The sequence below is a fragment of the Thalassophryne amazonica genome, chromosome 8, assembly GCF_902500255.1.
Source record: "Thalassophryne amazonica chromosome 8, fThaAma1.1, whole genome shotgun sequence".
NCBI lineage: Eukaryota > Metazoa > Chordata > Actinopteri > Batrachoidiformes > Batrachoididae > Thalassophryne > Thalassophryne amazonica.
Window position 1 is genome coordinate 100,084,633 of NC_047110.1, and position 16,938 is coordinate 100,101,570.

The 16,938-nt window shown below is 41.9% G+C and overlaps 1 protein-coding gene across 3 annotated transcripts in view; it reads left to right on the forward strand.

The window, feature by feature from the left end:
- Positions 1-16,938, forward strand: part of tspan9a (tetraspanin 9a) — a 782,740-nt gene that overhangs the window by 730,464 nt on the left and 35,338 nt on the right. For all 3 annotated transcript variants that reach the window (XM_034177075.1, XM_034177076.1, XM_034177074.1), the window contains 3 exons: positions 3,960-4,061; positions 6,045-6,176; positions 9,398-9,481. In XM_034177075.1, the coding sequence (XP_034032966.1) occupies positions 3,960-4,061; positions 6,045-6,176; positions 9,398-9,481 (318 nt within the window). The remainder of the gene's footprint in view (positions 1-3,959; positions 4,062-6,044; positions 6,177-9,397; positions 9,482-16,938) is intronic.

Here is a 16,938-nt window from a genome sequence, read left to right on the forward strand (position 1 = left end):
CATTGTGTCCTAAGCTAACAGCAGGGATTTCCAGATGGGGTTTTGCCATCCAGGATTTTTGTGGTAATCTGTTTGCAAATATTTCTGACTGAATTTCTGAAATCATTATGAACATTAATCACCAAAATTAATTTAAAATAAACTGATGGGGTGGCATTCCTAAAGACTCTGACATATTAATTAAGACTGAGGTTGAATGGGAAGCTTGTTTTGCTTTAATCCTCTGGGGCCGACGCCGTCATATAGGACGGCTAAGACCAAGCTTTACTAAATTATAAATAACTTTTTAATGATATGAGATAGAAACTTTTTTCTTTGCTGAAAAGTTAACTGCGGACTTTCGAGCCAGCCATTGGCCATCTTTGTACTCCTCATAGAAGCTGTGTGATGACATGCGCAATGTGAGTGTCCAATCGGAATTGGTTCACCGTCACATGGTTTTCTAAAATCCAATCGTAGTGCAGATTTACCTCACGTGATAAACCAAAGATCGTTTTCAGGAGTGATATGTTACTAGTTGGCCCGTTTGAATAGACCCTGGGTGCTCCAATGAGTACATACTATTCCAGTGTGCTCTGCACCATTATGCACAGCGAAAGTGAAAGCAGATGGAGCAGAGGGAGAGCCTCTGATGACAATCTCACGTGCTCAAACAAAGTGTGTGTAACTATCAGGATTGCTCCACTAGTTTGCATGTGAATGTTACACACACAGACAAATGTACTTTGGTTTTTAATTGCACTCCTCAGACAAATGTACTTTGGTTTTTAATTGCACTCCTCCCACTGCACTGTTGTTCTGTTTTTCTGTTGCACACAGCCTTTCATATTTCATATTTTATCTTATATTTTATCTTATTTTAGCACATATTTTATATTTTATTTTATCTTAGCATTTTATATTGCTTTCTGCTTAATGTTGCACCATTATATCAAAGCAAATTCCTAGTCTGTGAATCCTGTTCATTGGCAATGGCAATAAACTTCTTCTGATTCTGATTCTACTGGATAACTCTGTCGCTTTCTTGACGTAAAGCACTGTTTACCATCTCAAAATAACAAAGTCGAGTGAACTGTCCAAAAAATGCCCTCGGACCCCAGAGGGTTTTAAACACGTGGACAAAATTGATGGTACCCCTATATTTTATGTACACATTTTAATATATGGTCAGATGTAAATGCAAACACAGCAGTTTTGTTTAATCAAAATATTTTTCAAAATGTCCAGATTTATTTGGCAACAAGAACAAAGCAAGTGAAAAAAGTGAAAAAACAAATCCTGACATAAAAATGTATGTTCGACAGAATGATTGGCATCCTTTGAAGAATTGACAATAAATCATCACTTTTACAGCCAGTTATCTTTAGACAAGTCAGTAGGTGAATACATGAACATTTCCAAGTCATCAAATATGTCTTGAATTCATTTCCATCAATCTTTTAAGAAATACAAACGTTACAGTAAACCTGTCTGGAGGAGGCAGTTCTCAAAAACTGAGTGAGCGTACAAGACGAAAATGAGTGAGAAAAGCCACCAACACACCCAAGACAACACTGAAGAAGTGACAGGAGTCTGTGGCTGTGACTGGAGAAACTGAGCACAGTATAACTTTTAACGGCTGCATCTCCAGCAGAGAAGGATTTTTAAACAACCAAATAGGTCAAATCCAGACTCGCATCTCTCATGCACCTTCTGGCAAACTAACTCAAATTTCACATAGTAGAGAAGCTTGAATCTTCAACTGGACTGGGTTGCTTGACGTGAGGACGTTTCGCTTCAAATCGCAGAAGCTTCCTCAGCTAAAATTCTTGCTCTGGTGGTCTGACTTCTGTCTTGACTCTTGTAGAGAAGAATAATTTATTTTATTCTTCTTTACTTTATTCTTCTCTACAAGAGTCAAGACAGAAGTCAGACCACCAGAGCAAGAATTTTAGCTGAGGAAGCTTCTGCGATTTGAAACGAAACGTCCTCATGTCAAGCAACCCAGTCCAGTTGAAGATTCAAGCTTCTCTACTTTGGAACCCACCTGGACAACTGAGAGCCTACACAGAAATCAAATTTCACATCTTCTTTTTAAGAAAGCCCTTCTTGGCTTCACTTCACTATGATGCTGTAGGAGGTGGAGCAACAGACAAAAGTTGCACTATGCACAATTTCCACAACTTTTATCCATCAAACAAGTTGCAGTGACTCAAACAACCACCCGGATGTAAATCCGAGTCTTCGTCTGCTCTGTCAACATGTATATCAGAACACATTCTCCCTCGTCTGTGTGGCGTCCCAGCAGGCCGAGCAGCACTCTCCAGATTTCTTTGATGAATGTGCTGTCCTATATTGCTGAACGTGGCTTCGGTCAGCCCAGAGGAAACCGCAAGCTTATCTGTGTAATAAGAATTATGAGCTGTGTCTCAGGGCTTTGTCAGATATTGCACTGATGTCTTGTGGAAAGACCTTACCAGGACTTAGAGTAACTCTGGATCATTAAGCTTCATTTCAGGCTGCAACAAAGACTTCCGCACATGAAACAAAAGATGTGCAGAGACTCGGACGATGATTTTTATTGTAGTAAGGGGCCGTTCTCTAGTGACTATTACAGCGAGGAGTCAGTAATGAGCAATCCAGCATCACACAGCCCTAGATGGAGAGAAGATAAAGGATAGAAACAGAGGAAGAGTCAGAGATTGATGATGTTGCTGCTGCTCTTCTTCTCATTTCCCTGCACAAGGACAGATACAGTGCAGCCCGCAGCCCGGGGTGAAATACACACACACACATTCTTCTTTGCATCTGCAAGAACAAAAAAACTGTGATTTGAAATGATCCGAATCTTATTTCCAAGGATTTAGAAGATGTTCCTAAATGAGTTTTGCATGATTAATGATTACTAAAGCACTTCATTTCTAAGGAAACTTAATTACTCTCTTTTAAAAAATGAAAATCACTTTGACTTTTATGTTTAATTCAGCAAATACATTTTTTTACACCTTTCAGCTCAGAAACCAAAGGTTTAAGGCTTTTTCTGCACATCAATAATTTGCTGAGCCACTTTATTTAAGGCATAATCTGCGTTATGGGTCACGTGCACAGCACAGGTCTTAACCAAGCTGTGCAGAAATGGCATTAAAGTTCAATTTATTCTTCCTTCCTGGATGCATGCAAAGTTTTGAAGGAAACACGTTCCTCTTGTCGTGATGTAGTTTGTCTTGCCCGTGAAGACGTGCAGCGCAGTTCTGACAAAAGCAGTCATTTTTCAAGTAATAATTACCAATATCTGAAGCAGCTGTCAGCATGTGTTGGCAGTTAGCAAATTCCCACAGGTACGGTGAACCGCCAGGAAACTAAAGCTCGGATTCTGTGTCTCATCGATACATCCAGTTGAGATATTAATCTCCATCAGACATGGACAACCCTAATTACAATGTTGGAGTTCAGTCGAGGGGAAAATGATTTGCTTGCTTCGCTGAGAGGCGTGTTCAAGTTGCGTGTGGAATGAAGCGGCATGTGCTCAATGTCAGAGCTGCAACATCATTCATAAATTCAACTGAGAAGAACTGATGCTTTTATACGGCAAGAAAAAAAAATGCAAGCGTGTGATCCATGCATTTTTTTCCACTGGTATTTTCTCTATTTTATAGTCGCTCTTCTTAACCATCACTTGCCATTATCATTAGGCTGTTTACCAAAACTGAGATCTGTAAGGCGCAATTGAAAAACCTAAAAAGCCTGCCGTGCTGCTTCAGTAGACACAATCAACTGCGCCGTTATTATCAAACGCTTTGTTATGAAGCTGTTGACAGTTTGAAAAGAGTAAGGCTGTGTGAATGCACCATCATAAACACTTAAACTGTCCAGTGTGATATCAAAGCAGAGTCAATGCCACGACTGCACTCACACGTCTCACTGAGCAATCGAACCACCCATGTGTAATCACGGTCGCTGTCGTCTTCTTCATCCCCCAGGTGAGCGAGAATGCAAAGCAAGATCTGAAAGATGGGCTGGCGCTCTACAACACAGACAACAATTTAGGACTGAGAAATGCCTGGAACATCATCCAGGCCGAGGTAGGAAGCACCATGACACCTCAGTCATATTGAATAGGATGCCGCGTAACATGTTTGTGGAAATGAACCACGAATGTGGAGTTTTACTCAGATATTCCTGGTGTTCATAATCAAAATGGAAAAATATGCTTGTTGTCTATTATCAGAGTCTGACAAATCTTCCACTAATTACAATATGTGTTCCAATAAAGAAGATTTTGGGAATCAAATGGATTTAGAGTGGATTTTTTTTCCACTTGAAATGTTAATTAATGTGAGAAAAATGAAGTTGAAAGCACATCACTCCAACAGTTCACTTCAACCACACAGATTTATTTACTTATGCACCTGCATCATTTTCTCTGATTCATCCTGTTGTCATTTATCTTTGGACTCTTGTTGTCTCACCCCTGTTTGTTTCTTTGTCTGTTTGTTTGTGAACAGCCTGGAGCCCGCAATTTTTCATATATCATTATGACATTTTTACTGAAAATTCATATTCTTATAGGCAAGAACTGGTTCAATTTTCAAGGTCAAAGTCAGGGAAAATCGTGCAAAATTGGAAAAATCCTTACCTTTAACACTGACGGAATTTTCAAAAATTCATAACTCTGTCAAAAAAGTTCGTTCATATTTGAGAGTAATATGTAGGATGGCAGACTATTGACTGACCAAGTTTGATCTGAATCTGATCCAGATTGTGGATTTTGTGGACATTTGAATTTAATATTGAAAGCTCATTTAATATATAACTTACATTATATCTTAATCAAACATGGCCCAATTGCTCTCATGTTTGAAAGTGAGGTGCAGACTGGCACTTACTATCGCCTGACAAAGTTTGATCCGGATCTGATCGGGACTGTGGATTTTGTGGACATTTGAATTTAATATTGAAAGCTCATTTGGTGTACGTTTTGCATTGTATCTCAATCAAAAGTGCCTCAATCACTCTTATTTTTCTGTTATGCATTTACCTACACCACCAAAATTGGATGGAGGTTCCAATTTTGTACCTGTTTGTGTCTTCCAGTTATCAGTTGGAAACCAAGTGCCAAAAAGCAATGACAAATTGTGCACAGCAGAGAAAACAAATCTGTGAAAATTATCTTTAAAAAGAATTCAGAAACTGAAAAAGTTTGGGGGAAAAAAACTGACAAGACAACTTTGATTCAGGTGCATGAACTAAATACATCCTTTTACAACAACCTCTAATTTTAGCTTATGAAAAGTCACTTCTAACAGGACTTTGACCTTGAAAATTTGGAAATTAGTGTTGGAAATTGTGTTGGCGGAGGTTTGCGTTCTATCCACTCTAAAACTGATGTAACAATTTGCATAGATTTTTTAAAGTTATTTCAACTCAGTTATTTCAGCTTTCAACTGAGTTAATGCCACAAGACATCTCTAGTTAAGTTGAAATAACTGAGTTGAAATAACTTAAAAAAAAATCTATGCAAATTGTTACATCGCTTTTTCTCCTTGAGACAGCGGCTCATTTTTTTAGAGTGTGAACGTGGTGCTCTAGTTTCTGTTTTGCTTCATTCTACGTCGTGACCATTACAGATGTCCACCAGAGTCTCTGGGAACACTTGCCCTCTAAGTCACTGCTCAGTCCTACAAGCTCCACCCAGTTGGACCTATATATATAGTCCAATATTCACAGTGACAGATGGCCAAAAGGACCAGAGTCCCAGCTGAACTGGTGATTTCACAGAAGCCAGATCAGTCACTGAATTCAGACCTTGCCCAGTTCTCAACCCAACCCTGATGCATTTCCAACTCCTCTACCCCTCAACAAAATGCCTCATATCACACAAACATGTTCTGCGGTTCAAAAGCTCCAGTGTAGACTGCACATCCTGAAGACCCTGTTGTCAACCGTGTGTTTACATGCACTAATCCAATCAGTTCATCACCAAAAAAAAGACACGTTTGATGTTGGACCGATGTTGTCTGACAGATAAAACATGAAGTCATTCTGCGTCTCATTTGTGTGAACAGTGGAAGTGCTGTGGTGTGATAGCGTACACTGATTGGCATGAGGCCCTGAAGGAGAAGATTGTTCCGGACCGCTGCTGCCAGGAGCATTACCAGAACTGTGGGCATAATGCCACAAACATGTTCTGGAACAGGGTGAGTTGGACTTTCTCTCATATAAAATGTAAATGTGTTTTGTAGCAGTGCTGCCAGAAGCGTACACTCTTATAGTCACTTTGGTCTCTATTTAACTATGTTTGTATGTATATTAGCAAGATATTATCATAATGCCTAATCTGATATTCATCAGACTCAGTAGGTGTAGATCGGTCAACAGTCAAGGTCAAGTTTCCGGCCCCAAAGGAAATGGCTAATTTTATAAAAAATAAGTTCAGATATTTTGTTGTTGGTGAACGTGACTTCTTATATATGTGATACTTTGAAATCTAGATTTAGAGACTAGCTACATCTTTCAGCATCATTGTTGAAGATATGTTTGAATGTAGTGCACCTTAAATAATAATAATAGCTTATTTTTTGTGTCTATGTTAAATATTTGCACTTATATTTGCACGGGATTCATAAGGCACATCAAAATTGATTGTTGTTGTTTGTTTTTTGGGAAGGAAAATTTCCTCCCCTTTGTGCTAAATTCTGCTCACGTTTTCCATCATGCATCACACCAGATCTTCTCCCTCCCACAGCCATGCAGCAGAATGTCTTCCAATCTCCCACTCAAATTAATGAACACATCCCCAAATCAGAAATCCAGATCTCAGGGGGCTTTAAAATCTGTGCAGCACACAACAGGCTCTCTCTCAAAGACCTTTATATCCGATGTGGGAGAAAAAAAACTCAAACTAGAAAAGTGGAAATGGAGAAGAAAATATGAAACCTCAGGAGGAACTCCAGAGTGAGTGTGATCCTGCTGATAACAGGACACAATCCTACAGGTGGACAATAGAGGCCGATGTTATTGTTTCTCTGGTGATCATTGAAGTCATCTTATCTCCAAGTGGCTCACTGTGTGTGTGTGTGTGTGTGTGTGTGTGTGTGTGTGTGTGTGTGTGTGTGTGTGTGTGTGTGTGTGTGTGTGTGTGTGTGTGTGTGTGTGTGTGTGTGTGTGTGTGTGTGTGTGTGTGTGTGTGTGTGTGTGTGTGTGTGTGTGTGTGCGTGTGTGTGTGCGTGAAATGTGTGAGTCTTTTGACGGAAACACTCGACACAGATGCAGATCCGATTTCTTTTTTTAATAGGATGAGAAAAATTCAGAATTGTAATTAGTGAGAATTGTGAATATTATAAATAAAACAACTTGGCGTACAACTGGAGACCAAAAAGGCCACAACTTCTGGTCATGTCGATTTGATTCATATCAAGTTGTCATAATCAAGACAACCCAAAAAATGTAATCTTGTTATTACAAAAAAACAGAATGAGACTTAATGACAGCAGTCATAAATCTTTATGGCATTGACATTATGTTTATGAGACGTTCATGAATGTGTCATGTAACAGTTATGACAGTGTTATGTCACTATTATGACGATACCTTCAAGTAAAGTGTTACCCAAACACTGAACAAACAACGAAGAAAAATGAGGAGTATAGTCTTGATTCTTCAGGAAGATGAAGACCTGAATCCGAGTTTTATAACTCCACTAAGAAGAGCCATGAACCGCTTTAATGGTGCAACCAGACTAAAGATAGAAGAAAGAGACAAACAGCGCAAACAATAGACAGCTGTCCAGAGTGACAGACAGTCCAACGATGAGTCCTGGTTCTGAAAAAAATGAGATGACAGAGAGCTCCTCCTACACATGGTGCTGTTGGACAAAACTAAATTAGAATGATGTAATGATATGACCTAAATTCAGCTGTAGATTCCCCCCCTGAGAGGTGTAACCTGCTGTCAGCCTGCTTTGCCAGTCTGGGGTTGGGGATTAAACCTTAATATAATTGTAAAAATGTGAATAGTCGTGAATCAAGTTGGCTCATTTTGAATGCATAGCTCCAGTAGCTTGTGTCAAATCCTGCCCAAAGGCTTTGACCGCATACTGTGTATTAAAGGCTTACATGCTGCCTCAGCACCCAAAGGGGCCGCACTTTGTAAGTGAACCCACCATTAGGTCTCTTTTACCAGTGACAGGCTTCTGAATTAACCGAGGGGGGAATACACTTAAGTGTATTATATAGCTGCTGCTCCATTGTACACTTTTAACCATGTCATCCATAACTCCAGACGTCATCACTTGTTCATAAATCACTTGTTTTAATGCCATGCGTAGTCGTTCTGTCACCTGAGACGATATTTCAAATGGGTGAAATGTAATTTTCTGCTTGAGTCTGAGGGAACAAGTCAAGTCAAGTCTGGGAGCATGTTGTGGCGCCGTGACCTGCTGCATCCACGACACCATGGAATCACCTTGGGTCTTGGATGGGAACCACCCAGGCACACAATGGGTTCATCCTCACATCCCCACATGGTGTCTGTTTCTGAAAACCTCCTGTCCTGTGCACCGGCATCATTTCCTATATATTCATTTTGTGAATTGTTTTGTAATTTGTGTCTGTAGCATGGCCCAAGCAGAGGGTCACCCCTTTGAGTCTGGTCTGCTTGAGGTTTCTTCCTCAGAGGGACTTTTCCCTTACTACTGTCGCCTGTGTGCTTGCTCTGGGGGTTGGTAAGGTTAGACCTTACTTGTGTGAAGCGCCTTGAGGCAACTTTGTCGTGATTTGGCGGTATATAAATGAAAAGAAATTGAAATTGAAATCTCTAAAACAGGTGAACGGTGGATGTCCCCTTAACATTCTCCAGCCACTGGTGCCTATGTGCAGGATCATGCAGAGAAACTCCCCACATGGCAAAAAACATTGAGATTGATCTCACAATGCAAGTGATACTCCTCATCTTAATCTCCCTAAGTAACTGCTTGTTTGACACTAAGTCATTGCAGTGGTACTGAAGAGACCTGGTACCAGAGACACCCAGTTGTCACTTTATGTCACCAGTTCGTGTCCAAGTCTCACAACCTCACAGTGAGACATGTAGCACCAGGACCCTAGAGACTTGGACATTCGTCCATTGACCTCATGGTTCCATAACCTCTTCCCAGGTGTCTGTCAGTCTCAAAGGCAGAGGACCCAGAAACATGAATGTCACTGCTGAGACACTCTCACCACATACAGATACACTTCTGATGGCTGAGCCCAGGAAGTCATTAAATGGATTATTTCATTTATATAGCACCAAATCACAGCAAAGCTGCCTCAAGGCACTTCACACAAGTAAGGTCTAACCTTAACAACCCCTACAAATGGAGGTATCATAATTCTTGTGTCGCCTTGAAAATGTTTCTGACTATTTGCATCTATTTTAGGGCTGCTTTGAGAAAGTGGAAGAATGGCTGGATGACAACAAGCACCTGCTGGGAACCATCGGCATGGTCATCTTGGTAGTTCAGGTAGGAGGTTTAAAGCTCCAGCATTGTTACAAAGACTCTGACAAAGAATCTAAAGTTTTGTGTGAAGTAGAGGGTACTTGAGCATAGGCACGGCCCGGTATAAGGTTTTGATGGTATGATGTTAAGAGTATAGCACACCTACCTCTATGAGCACATTATTTTGGTGGTGATGTACCCAGTCTCCTCTCCCACTACCTCATGTAAACTATATATTTATTTATTTACATATATGATTACACAGCTTTGTGGAGGTAACGGCTGATGTTTGTTGGAATGGAAAGAAAAATGTCAGCCTTTATAGTACAAGAGACAGTAGACAATTGGGACTTAATCAGTACCACTCTAGGGGACTAAATAATGCTTACAGTCCAGCCTCAGTGTACCATGGCCTACACAAAAATGTGTGCTTGCCATCCCAGGGTGGTAGCTATTAGAACTGAAAACATTATATGTAGCCCACTGTGAAAATGCAGTTGTTGAAATTATTAATTTAAGTGCGCATTGCAGATGAAAACAGTAATTATGTCATCATGATTACTTTCAGTATTTCCATTTAAAAGTTTATAAACATTTTTTCTCATTTATTTATTTTTTTGTATCCCCAATACTTTCACATGTTGGCTCAACTGTATTATATATCTGCTGTATTGCTTTTCGTGTTTGTATTTATTGTCAAGAACGAATGAAAAAATGTTATGTTAAAAGAAGAGGCCTGGACATGAACTTGGTGAGTGAATACTATCATTAGTCAACAAATTCAGTGTTGCCAAAAACATGTTTAATTTGTACTTTAAAAGAATTTAAAGTGCAGTTAAAAAAAACTCATTTCTAACTGCACTTTTGACAGCTGGAGACTGAAAGACTTCATTTAATCTGACTGTACCTGGATCTGTTGCTGAATGTGATTAACTGACGGAAAAAGCTGAAAAAGTTCATTTACAGTGTGTTTGAACTGAGCAAGAGCCTCTAAGTGTTTGCGAGCAACTGTTTATGTGTGTTTGTATGTGTGCGCATGTAATTTTGTGTGTGTGTGTGTGTGTGTGTGCACGCACCTGTTTTTAAGTGCATGTATGAGTGTGTTGCTCATTTTATTTATTTTCTTTCAGACAAACTCATTTCCCTTTATAGGTGGTCTGGAACATAATGGAGCTCATGTTCACAGACCGACATCTAAAAACAATTTCAGCAAACAGACAAAATAATCTTCCCTGTTCTCACTGACCCGCCCTGTGTTTGTGCAGTGTTGCATTTACACACAACATAGCGCACTGTGCATAGTGTGTCAGTGTCGCAGACTGAACGGTCCCCCCTAAAAATTGGTCCGCCCTGCCTCCACTGTGCATGCGTCATTTCGGACCACAGCAGCTCCTCTGAGTCTGAAGGTGCACTGACACGAGCATGCCTTTGCTTCACGCAGTAGCACCAACGTCGTCGTGATGATCCCACCCGCTGTGTTCACAGCTGGAAGTCGTTCTTTGTTCTACCGGCTGCCACGTGCGCTGCCCTGGACGCTGCGTATATAAAACAAATATTTTGTGGCAGATTCATCTTTTTTTTTTCTGCAAATTGGCCGTTGAAAACAGCTCTAATCGCTTCCTGAATCACAGAGGAGGCTGCAGCCGGAGCCATTCGCACGTGCACCTAACTACCTGCAGAAAGCATTTTGAACTGTCCAAAAAGGTAATTATTTGTCATGTTTACCTTGTCTTTTCTTGATTAAACAGTTGTGTGTTCTTTCCTTCTTGTGTGCAGCTGTTAAAGTATGTTTATAACAGATTTAACTTCTTGTTATAATCCTTCAGACGAGCTGCGCTCTGATGCGATCCGCTGATGTCACCACTCGCTCTGTTTACATCTTTACTCCACTTGACGAGCTACACGTCGTGTTGGAGATTAGATCGCGCCACATAGCACGACATTAGTACATGAAAAATTTTTTGAACATTTCAAAATTCTCTGTGCGCAATAGCATGCACCGACGCCCCTCTCACGTTCAGTTTGCACCAGTTAAAGACTAGTTTACTCTCCAGTACGACACATCACGACACAGGCCGTGCTATTGCATGAAGCAAAAGCATGCTCGTGTCAGTGGGCCTTAAGATGAAGATCTGTCAGCTCCAATCCCTCAGAAATATGTCTGCAATGGAAAAGAAGTTAAAATTGATGTAGGAATCACTGCGGGGAAGTTTATTTATTTATTATTTTTCCATATTGTCCCAACTTTTTCCCATTTGGATTTAATAGTTAAAATTGTTTCAAAGCACAATTTACTTCAAAGTGATTTATCAGCTGCATTATGAATAATGCAGGTGGTATGAGAAAGAAACACACAGAATGCTGACATCAACTTTATTTATTACAGTGAATTCAATGAAGATCCATATTGGCACAGGTTTTATGCCCTTTCTGCTACAACTCCATTTCAACAAGGAGAAACCTGCTCATTGTTCCTGTTGTTCACAAGCAGTCTCCCAATCTTTCTTGATTGTTAACACATATTTTCTGAAAGCATGCCTCATACTCTCAGAACTCTATATATACACACACACACACAATGGGCAAAACCCCTCAATTCTCCTGCAAAATGAAACTTTACATTCAAAGCAACTGTACATAAATCTCAACAGAATTTCTTCTCAAAATTGCATTTCATTTTCAAATGATACAGACAAACCATCACATGAATAGACATTTATAATGTCTATTATAACAATTATAACAATGTAGCACAGTGCTCTGCAGACCCAACACCACCACCCCCTCCCGAGTCCCTCCCTTCCCCAAAGACCCTCCAGTCAGCAACATTACTACAGCTGAGGTGAGGAACGTGATGCAGAGGATCAACCCCCGAAAGGTCCCGGGCCCTGACGGACTACCAGGGAGGGTCCTAAAAGATTGTGCACACCAGCTGTCTGAGGTTTTGGTGGATATATTCAACACCTCTCTGTCCCAAGCCAGAGTTCCGCCGTGCCTCAAGACATCAAGGATAATCCCTGTGCCAAAGACCTCTGCACCATCCTGCCTCAAAGACTACAGGCCACCCCCATCACCACAAAGTGCTTTGAGAGGCTGGTGATGAGGCGCCTGAAGCAGGCCATCGATGTGACTGTAGATGAGCACCAGTACGCGTACAGGCAAAACTGGTCCACAGCTGATGCCATCTCCACCATGGTGCATCAGGCCCTGTCCCACACAGAGAACAAGGACTCCTATGCAAGGCTGCTGTTCCTGGACTTCACTTCTGCGTTTAGCACCATCATCCCACAGAAACTGGTTTCCAAGCTGGCTGAACTAGGAGCCCCCTCAGCACTGTGCAGCTGGATCCTGGAATTCCTGACTGGGAGGTCACAGAGTGTCAGGATCAACACAACCTCATCCTCTACCATCATCCTGAACACTAGCTCACCCCAGGGTTGTGTGCTCAGTCCACTGCTGTACACATTGATGACCTTCGACTGCAGAGTCCAGCACAAGAATAATCTTGTTGTTAAGTTTGCAGATGATACAGCAGTGATCGGCCTCATTAGCCAAGGGGATGAGACAGCGTACAGGTGAGAAGTGGAGACACGATGAAGAAGTGGACACGATGGTGTGGAGACAACATCCTCATCCTCAACACCCAGAAGACCAAGGAGATAGTTGTTGACTTCCGCAGGTCAGCCCCCACCACCCCCTCCACCCTCTACATCAACAGCGCAGCGGTGGAGATCATCTCCTCCATCAGGTATCTTGGAGTCTACCTCTCCAACACTCTCACCTGGCACACCAACACCACGGCTGTCATCAAGAAAACCCACCAACGTCTCTATTTTTTAAGGAAATTGGGAAGGGCCGGACTGAACACAGAGGTCCTCAGGGCCTTCTACAGCTGTGCAGTGGAGAGTGTCCTGTCCTGCTGCCTCCCTGTGTGGTATGGTGGCTGCACGGTTGCAGAGAAGAAAGCGCTGCAGCGGGTGGTGAAGTCTGCACAGAGGACCATCGGATGCAGCTTACCACCTATTGGGGACAGCTACATCTCCAGATGTAGAGACAAAGCCACCTGCATCCTCCGAGACTCCACCCACCCTGCGCACAGTCTGTTCACACCCCTTCCCTCTGGAAGGAGGCTGTGCAGCATCCGGGCAAAAACGTCCAGACTGAAAAACAGCTTCTACAACAGACTGTTGAAGAGTTCAGCATCCACCACCAAACTGTGAACATTGCACTACATGCACATTGTCACCTTCTTAATACTCTAACACTGCTGCTGCTGCCGACACTGTGCGTTGTATATATATTCTAAAAAAAAAAAAAAAAAATTGTCCCAGTTAACTACACCAAGACCTGGAGAAACTGCATTTTGTTCTGCCTGTAAGGGTCGAGTGACAATAAAAGTGAGTCTGAGTCTGAGTTATAAGAACCAGTTGTCAACTGATGTGCTCAGTGTAAAACACTATGATAAATGGAAAACACGTCTCCATTCATCATAAAGACCTAAGCCTTTTTCTTCAGTGTTAACACACAATTACACGGAAACAAATATATTTTGTTTTTCCCACAAAAACAATGTACACAGTGTCCCAACCAACACAAAGTTACATATACAGTGAGTGGTCTATATACAAAACAAAAGAAGAATTTACTCTATACAGTTACAGTAAAAAACAACAACAAAAACTATACTATAGCCTTTCTTCTGTTTGGGTCTGGCCACAGCGCCTCATCCACATCACAAGCAGTGTTTTTCCTGGCCAAATATTGGGAGTAATATTGCTTAGCATGGCGAATTCAGCCATGAAAAAATGACAAATTTGTTATAATTCTTGCATTTAAGGTCTGCCACATATTCCAAAAAACAAAAAAAAATCAAAAATGGGATGGGGCAGTTTAGGAGTAGTAATGGGGTAAAACAGAGAGAAAAAGTTATTCCTGTGATAGACTGGTGTACCCCACCTCACCCCCTATGACTGCTGGGTTAGGCTCCAGTCCTCCGTGAACCTTGATTGAAGTAAGCAGGTACGAGGTCTGTTAGAAAAGTATCAGACCTTTTTATTTTTTGCAATAACCTTATGGATTTGAATCACGTGTGATCGCATCAGCCAAGCTTGAACCTTCGTGCGCATGTGTGAGTTTTTTCACGCCTGTCGGTTGCGTCATTCGCCTATAAGCACGCTTTGTGGGAGGAGTGGTCCAGCCCCCTCAGCGGATTTTCATTGTCAGGAAAATGGCCGAACGACTGCCGCTTTGCTGCATCAAAATGTTTTCAGAAACTGTGAGAGACAGCTAGGTGGAAACCATTCGGAAACTTCAGATGGCTTTCGGTGTAGATCTTATGGGCATCACACAGATTAAGGAGCATTGCAACCGGATTAAAGACGGCCCACAGCATCTGAGGGCGCGCCGCGCTTCGAGCGGCCATCGACAGGCTGAAACAACCAGATCATTTCCAAAGTGAAGGCTGTGTTGATCCGGGACGTCGTCTGACTACCAGAGAAATGGCAAGAGAGGTGGACATAGCACTTTTTCGGCACATTACACTGTTACAGGACATTTTGTAATGAAAGACGTGCGGCGGAATTCGCGCGTCAGGATGGAGCCGCTAATGGCGCAGAACAAAAAGCACCTCTGTGTTGGAAGTCTCACGAGACATGCCCAGCTCTTCCACCATTCGGAAGATTCAGACGGCTTTGGGTGGCTTTTCAGTCGAGTGAGTATCCGAGAAATTGTTGAAGAGCTGAGCGTGTCACAACATGTCCTGTGAGACCAACATGGAGGTGCTTTCGTTCCGCGTCATTAGCGGCTCCGTGGCGAATTCCTCCGCTCCCGTTTTCATGACAAAATCTCCTTTAACAGTGGAATGTGCCGGGAAAGTGCTATGTCCACATTTTCTGCTATTTCTCTGGTAGTCAGACGACGTCCCAGATCAACACAGCCTTCAGTTTGGAAATGATCTGGTCGTTTCAGCCTGTCGATCGCCGCTCAGAGCGCGGCGCACCCTCCACCATTGTGCGCCATCTTTAAACCGGCTGTACCACTCCTTAATCTGTGTGATGCCCATAAAATCGTCCCTAAAAGCCATATGAATTTTCCGAATGGTGTCCACCTGGCTGTCTCTCACAGTTTCTGGAAAAATTTGATGCAGCGCTGCTCCAGCCGTTCAGACATTTTCCTCACAATGAAAATCCGACGAGGGGGGAGGACCAGTGCTCACTCAAAGCGTGCTCACAGGTGAATGACGCAACCGACAGAGGTGAAAAAACTCAAGCATGCGCACGAAGGTTCAAGCTTGGCTGATGCAAGGGCATGTGATTCAAATCCATAAGGTTATTGCAAAAAATAAAAAGATCTGATACTTTTCTAACAGACCTTGTATACAAAAATGAATGAATGTATGTTATTTCAGACAGGTAACATCAACAGGTGATTGTCATCTTGATTGGCTACAAATGTAGTATCCTCAAAAGGTGGAGTCTCTGAGGAGCAAAGATAGGCAAAGGATCTCCAGTTTGTCAGGAAATGCATGAGAAAATTTAATGAGCTGTCTCAGAGAAAATCATGCAGAAAAAAAGAAGTTGGCTGCATGACCACACCGATTTCCATGAAACTTTGCAGAAGTGAAGAACAACCATAAAAACTTTGACCCATACCATTTTTTTCACTCAAAAAATGGCAAAGTTAGTTTTTACAAAATTTTACTTGAATTTTGGTCAGTTCAAAATTTGATGTCAAAATGGCATCTGATTGTGTAAAATATATAGTAAAAATGGCAAACTTTGACATATCGGTTCTCAATTCACAACTTTTTCTTACAATATGTTTTTCAGAAGTTGAGTCATGAAAAAATACACTAAAAGCATAATTTTTTGGAAGATTTCAAACTTTTATATGTGCACTTTAAAATGTAATGAAGCCATCCTATGTTCGTTCTTGTCCGTCTCTTATTATGTCTTATTATTTTTCAGAGATTCAGCTCAATCTACATTTTAATAATTGTAATGTTGATTATTTAATTAGGTTTTCAGTTTGTTAATCAGCTGCTTCTCCTGAGCCATAAGAACTGACCCCTGACTCCCTGAGCACATACACAGTGTTGTGAAAGTGTAGGAACACGGACCCACAACAGGGGGCGCAATGAACGGACAATGGAGGAAGGTGAATAACAAGGTTTACTATTGTGAAACGAGCACAATGAATACAACAATCACAATTTGGGGTCGAATCCGCTGGTGTCGTGTGGGCAGGCTCGAAGGTAGGAGACGTCCGTCTCAGTCGAACCGAAACCACCCAGATCTCCTCTGCCACCGAACCCTGGAAATACTGGAACCGCCAAGTCCCGAATTCCCAGGTGGCCACTGCCTCCGCTCGTCGGATCCGGTACTGCTGGCGGGAGAGAGCAACAACACAGGCGTGGATGCGACAGCACCCAGCAACGGAGAGGGGAGAAGCCGCCTCCACCTCCAGTTACAGTATGACAGGGC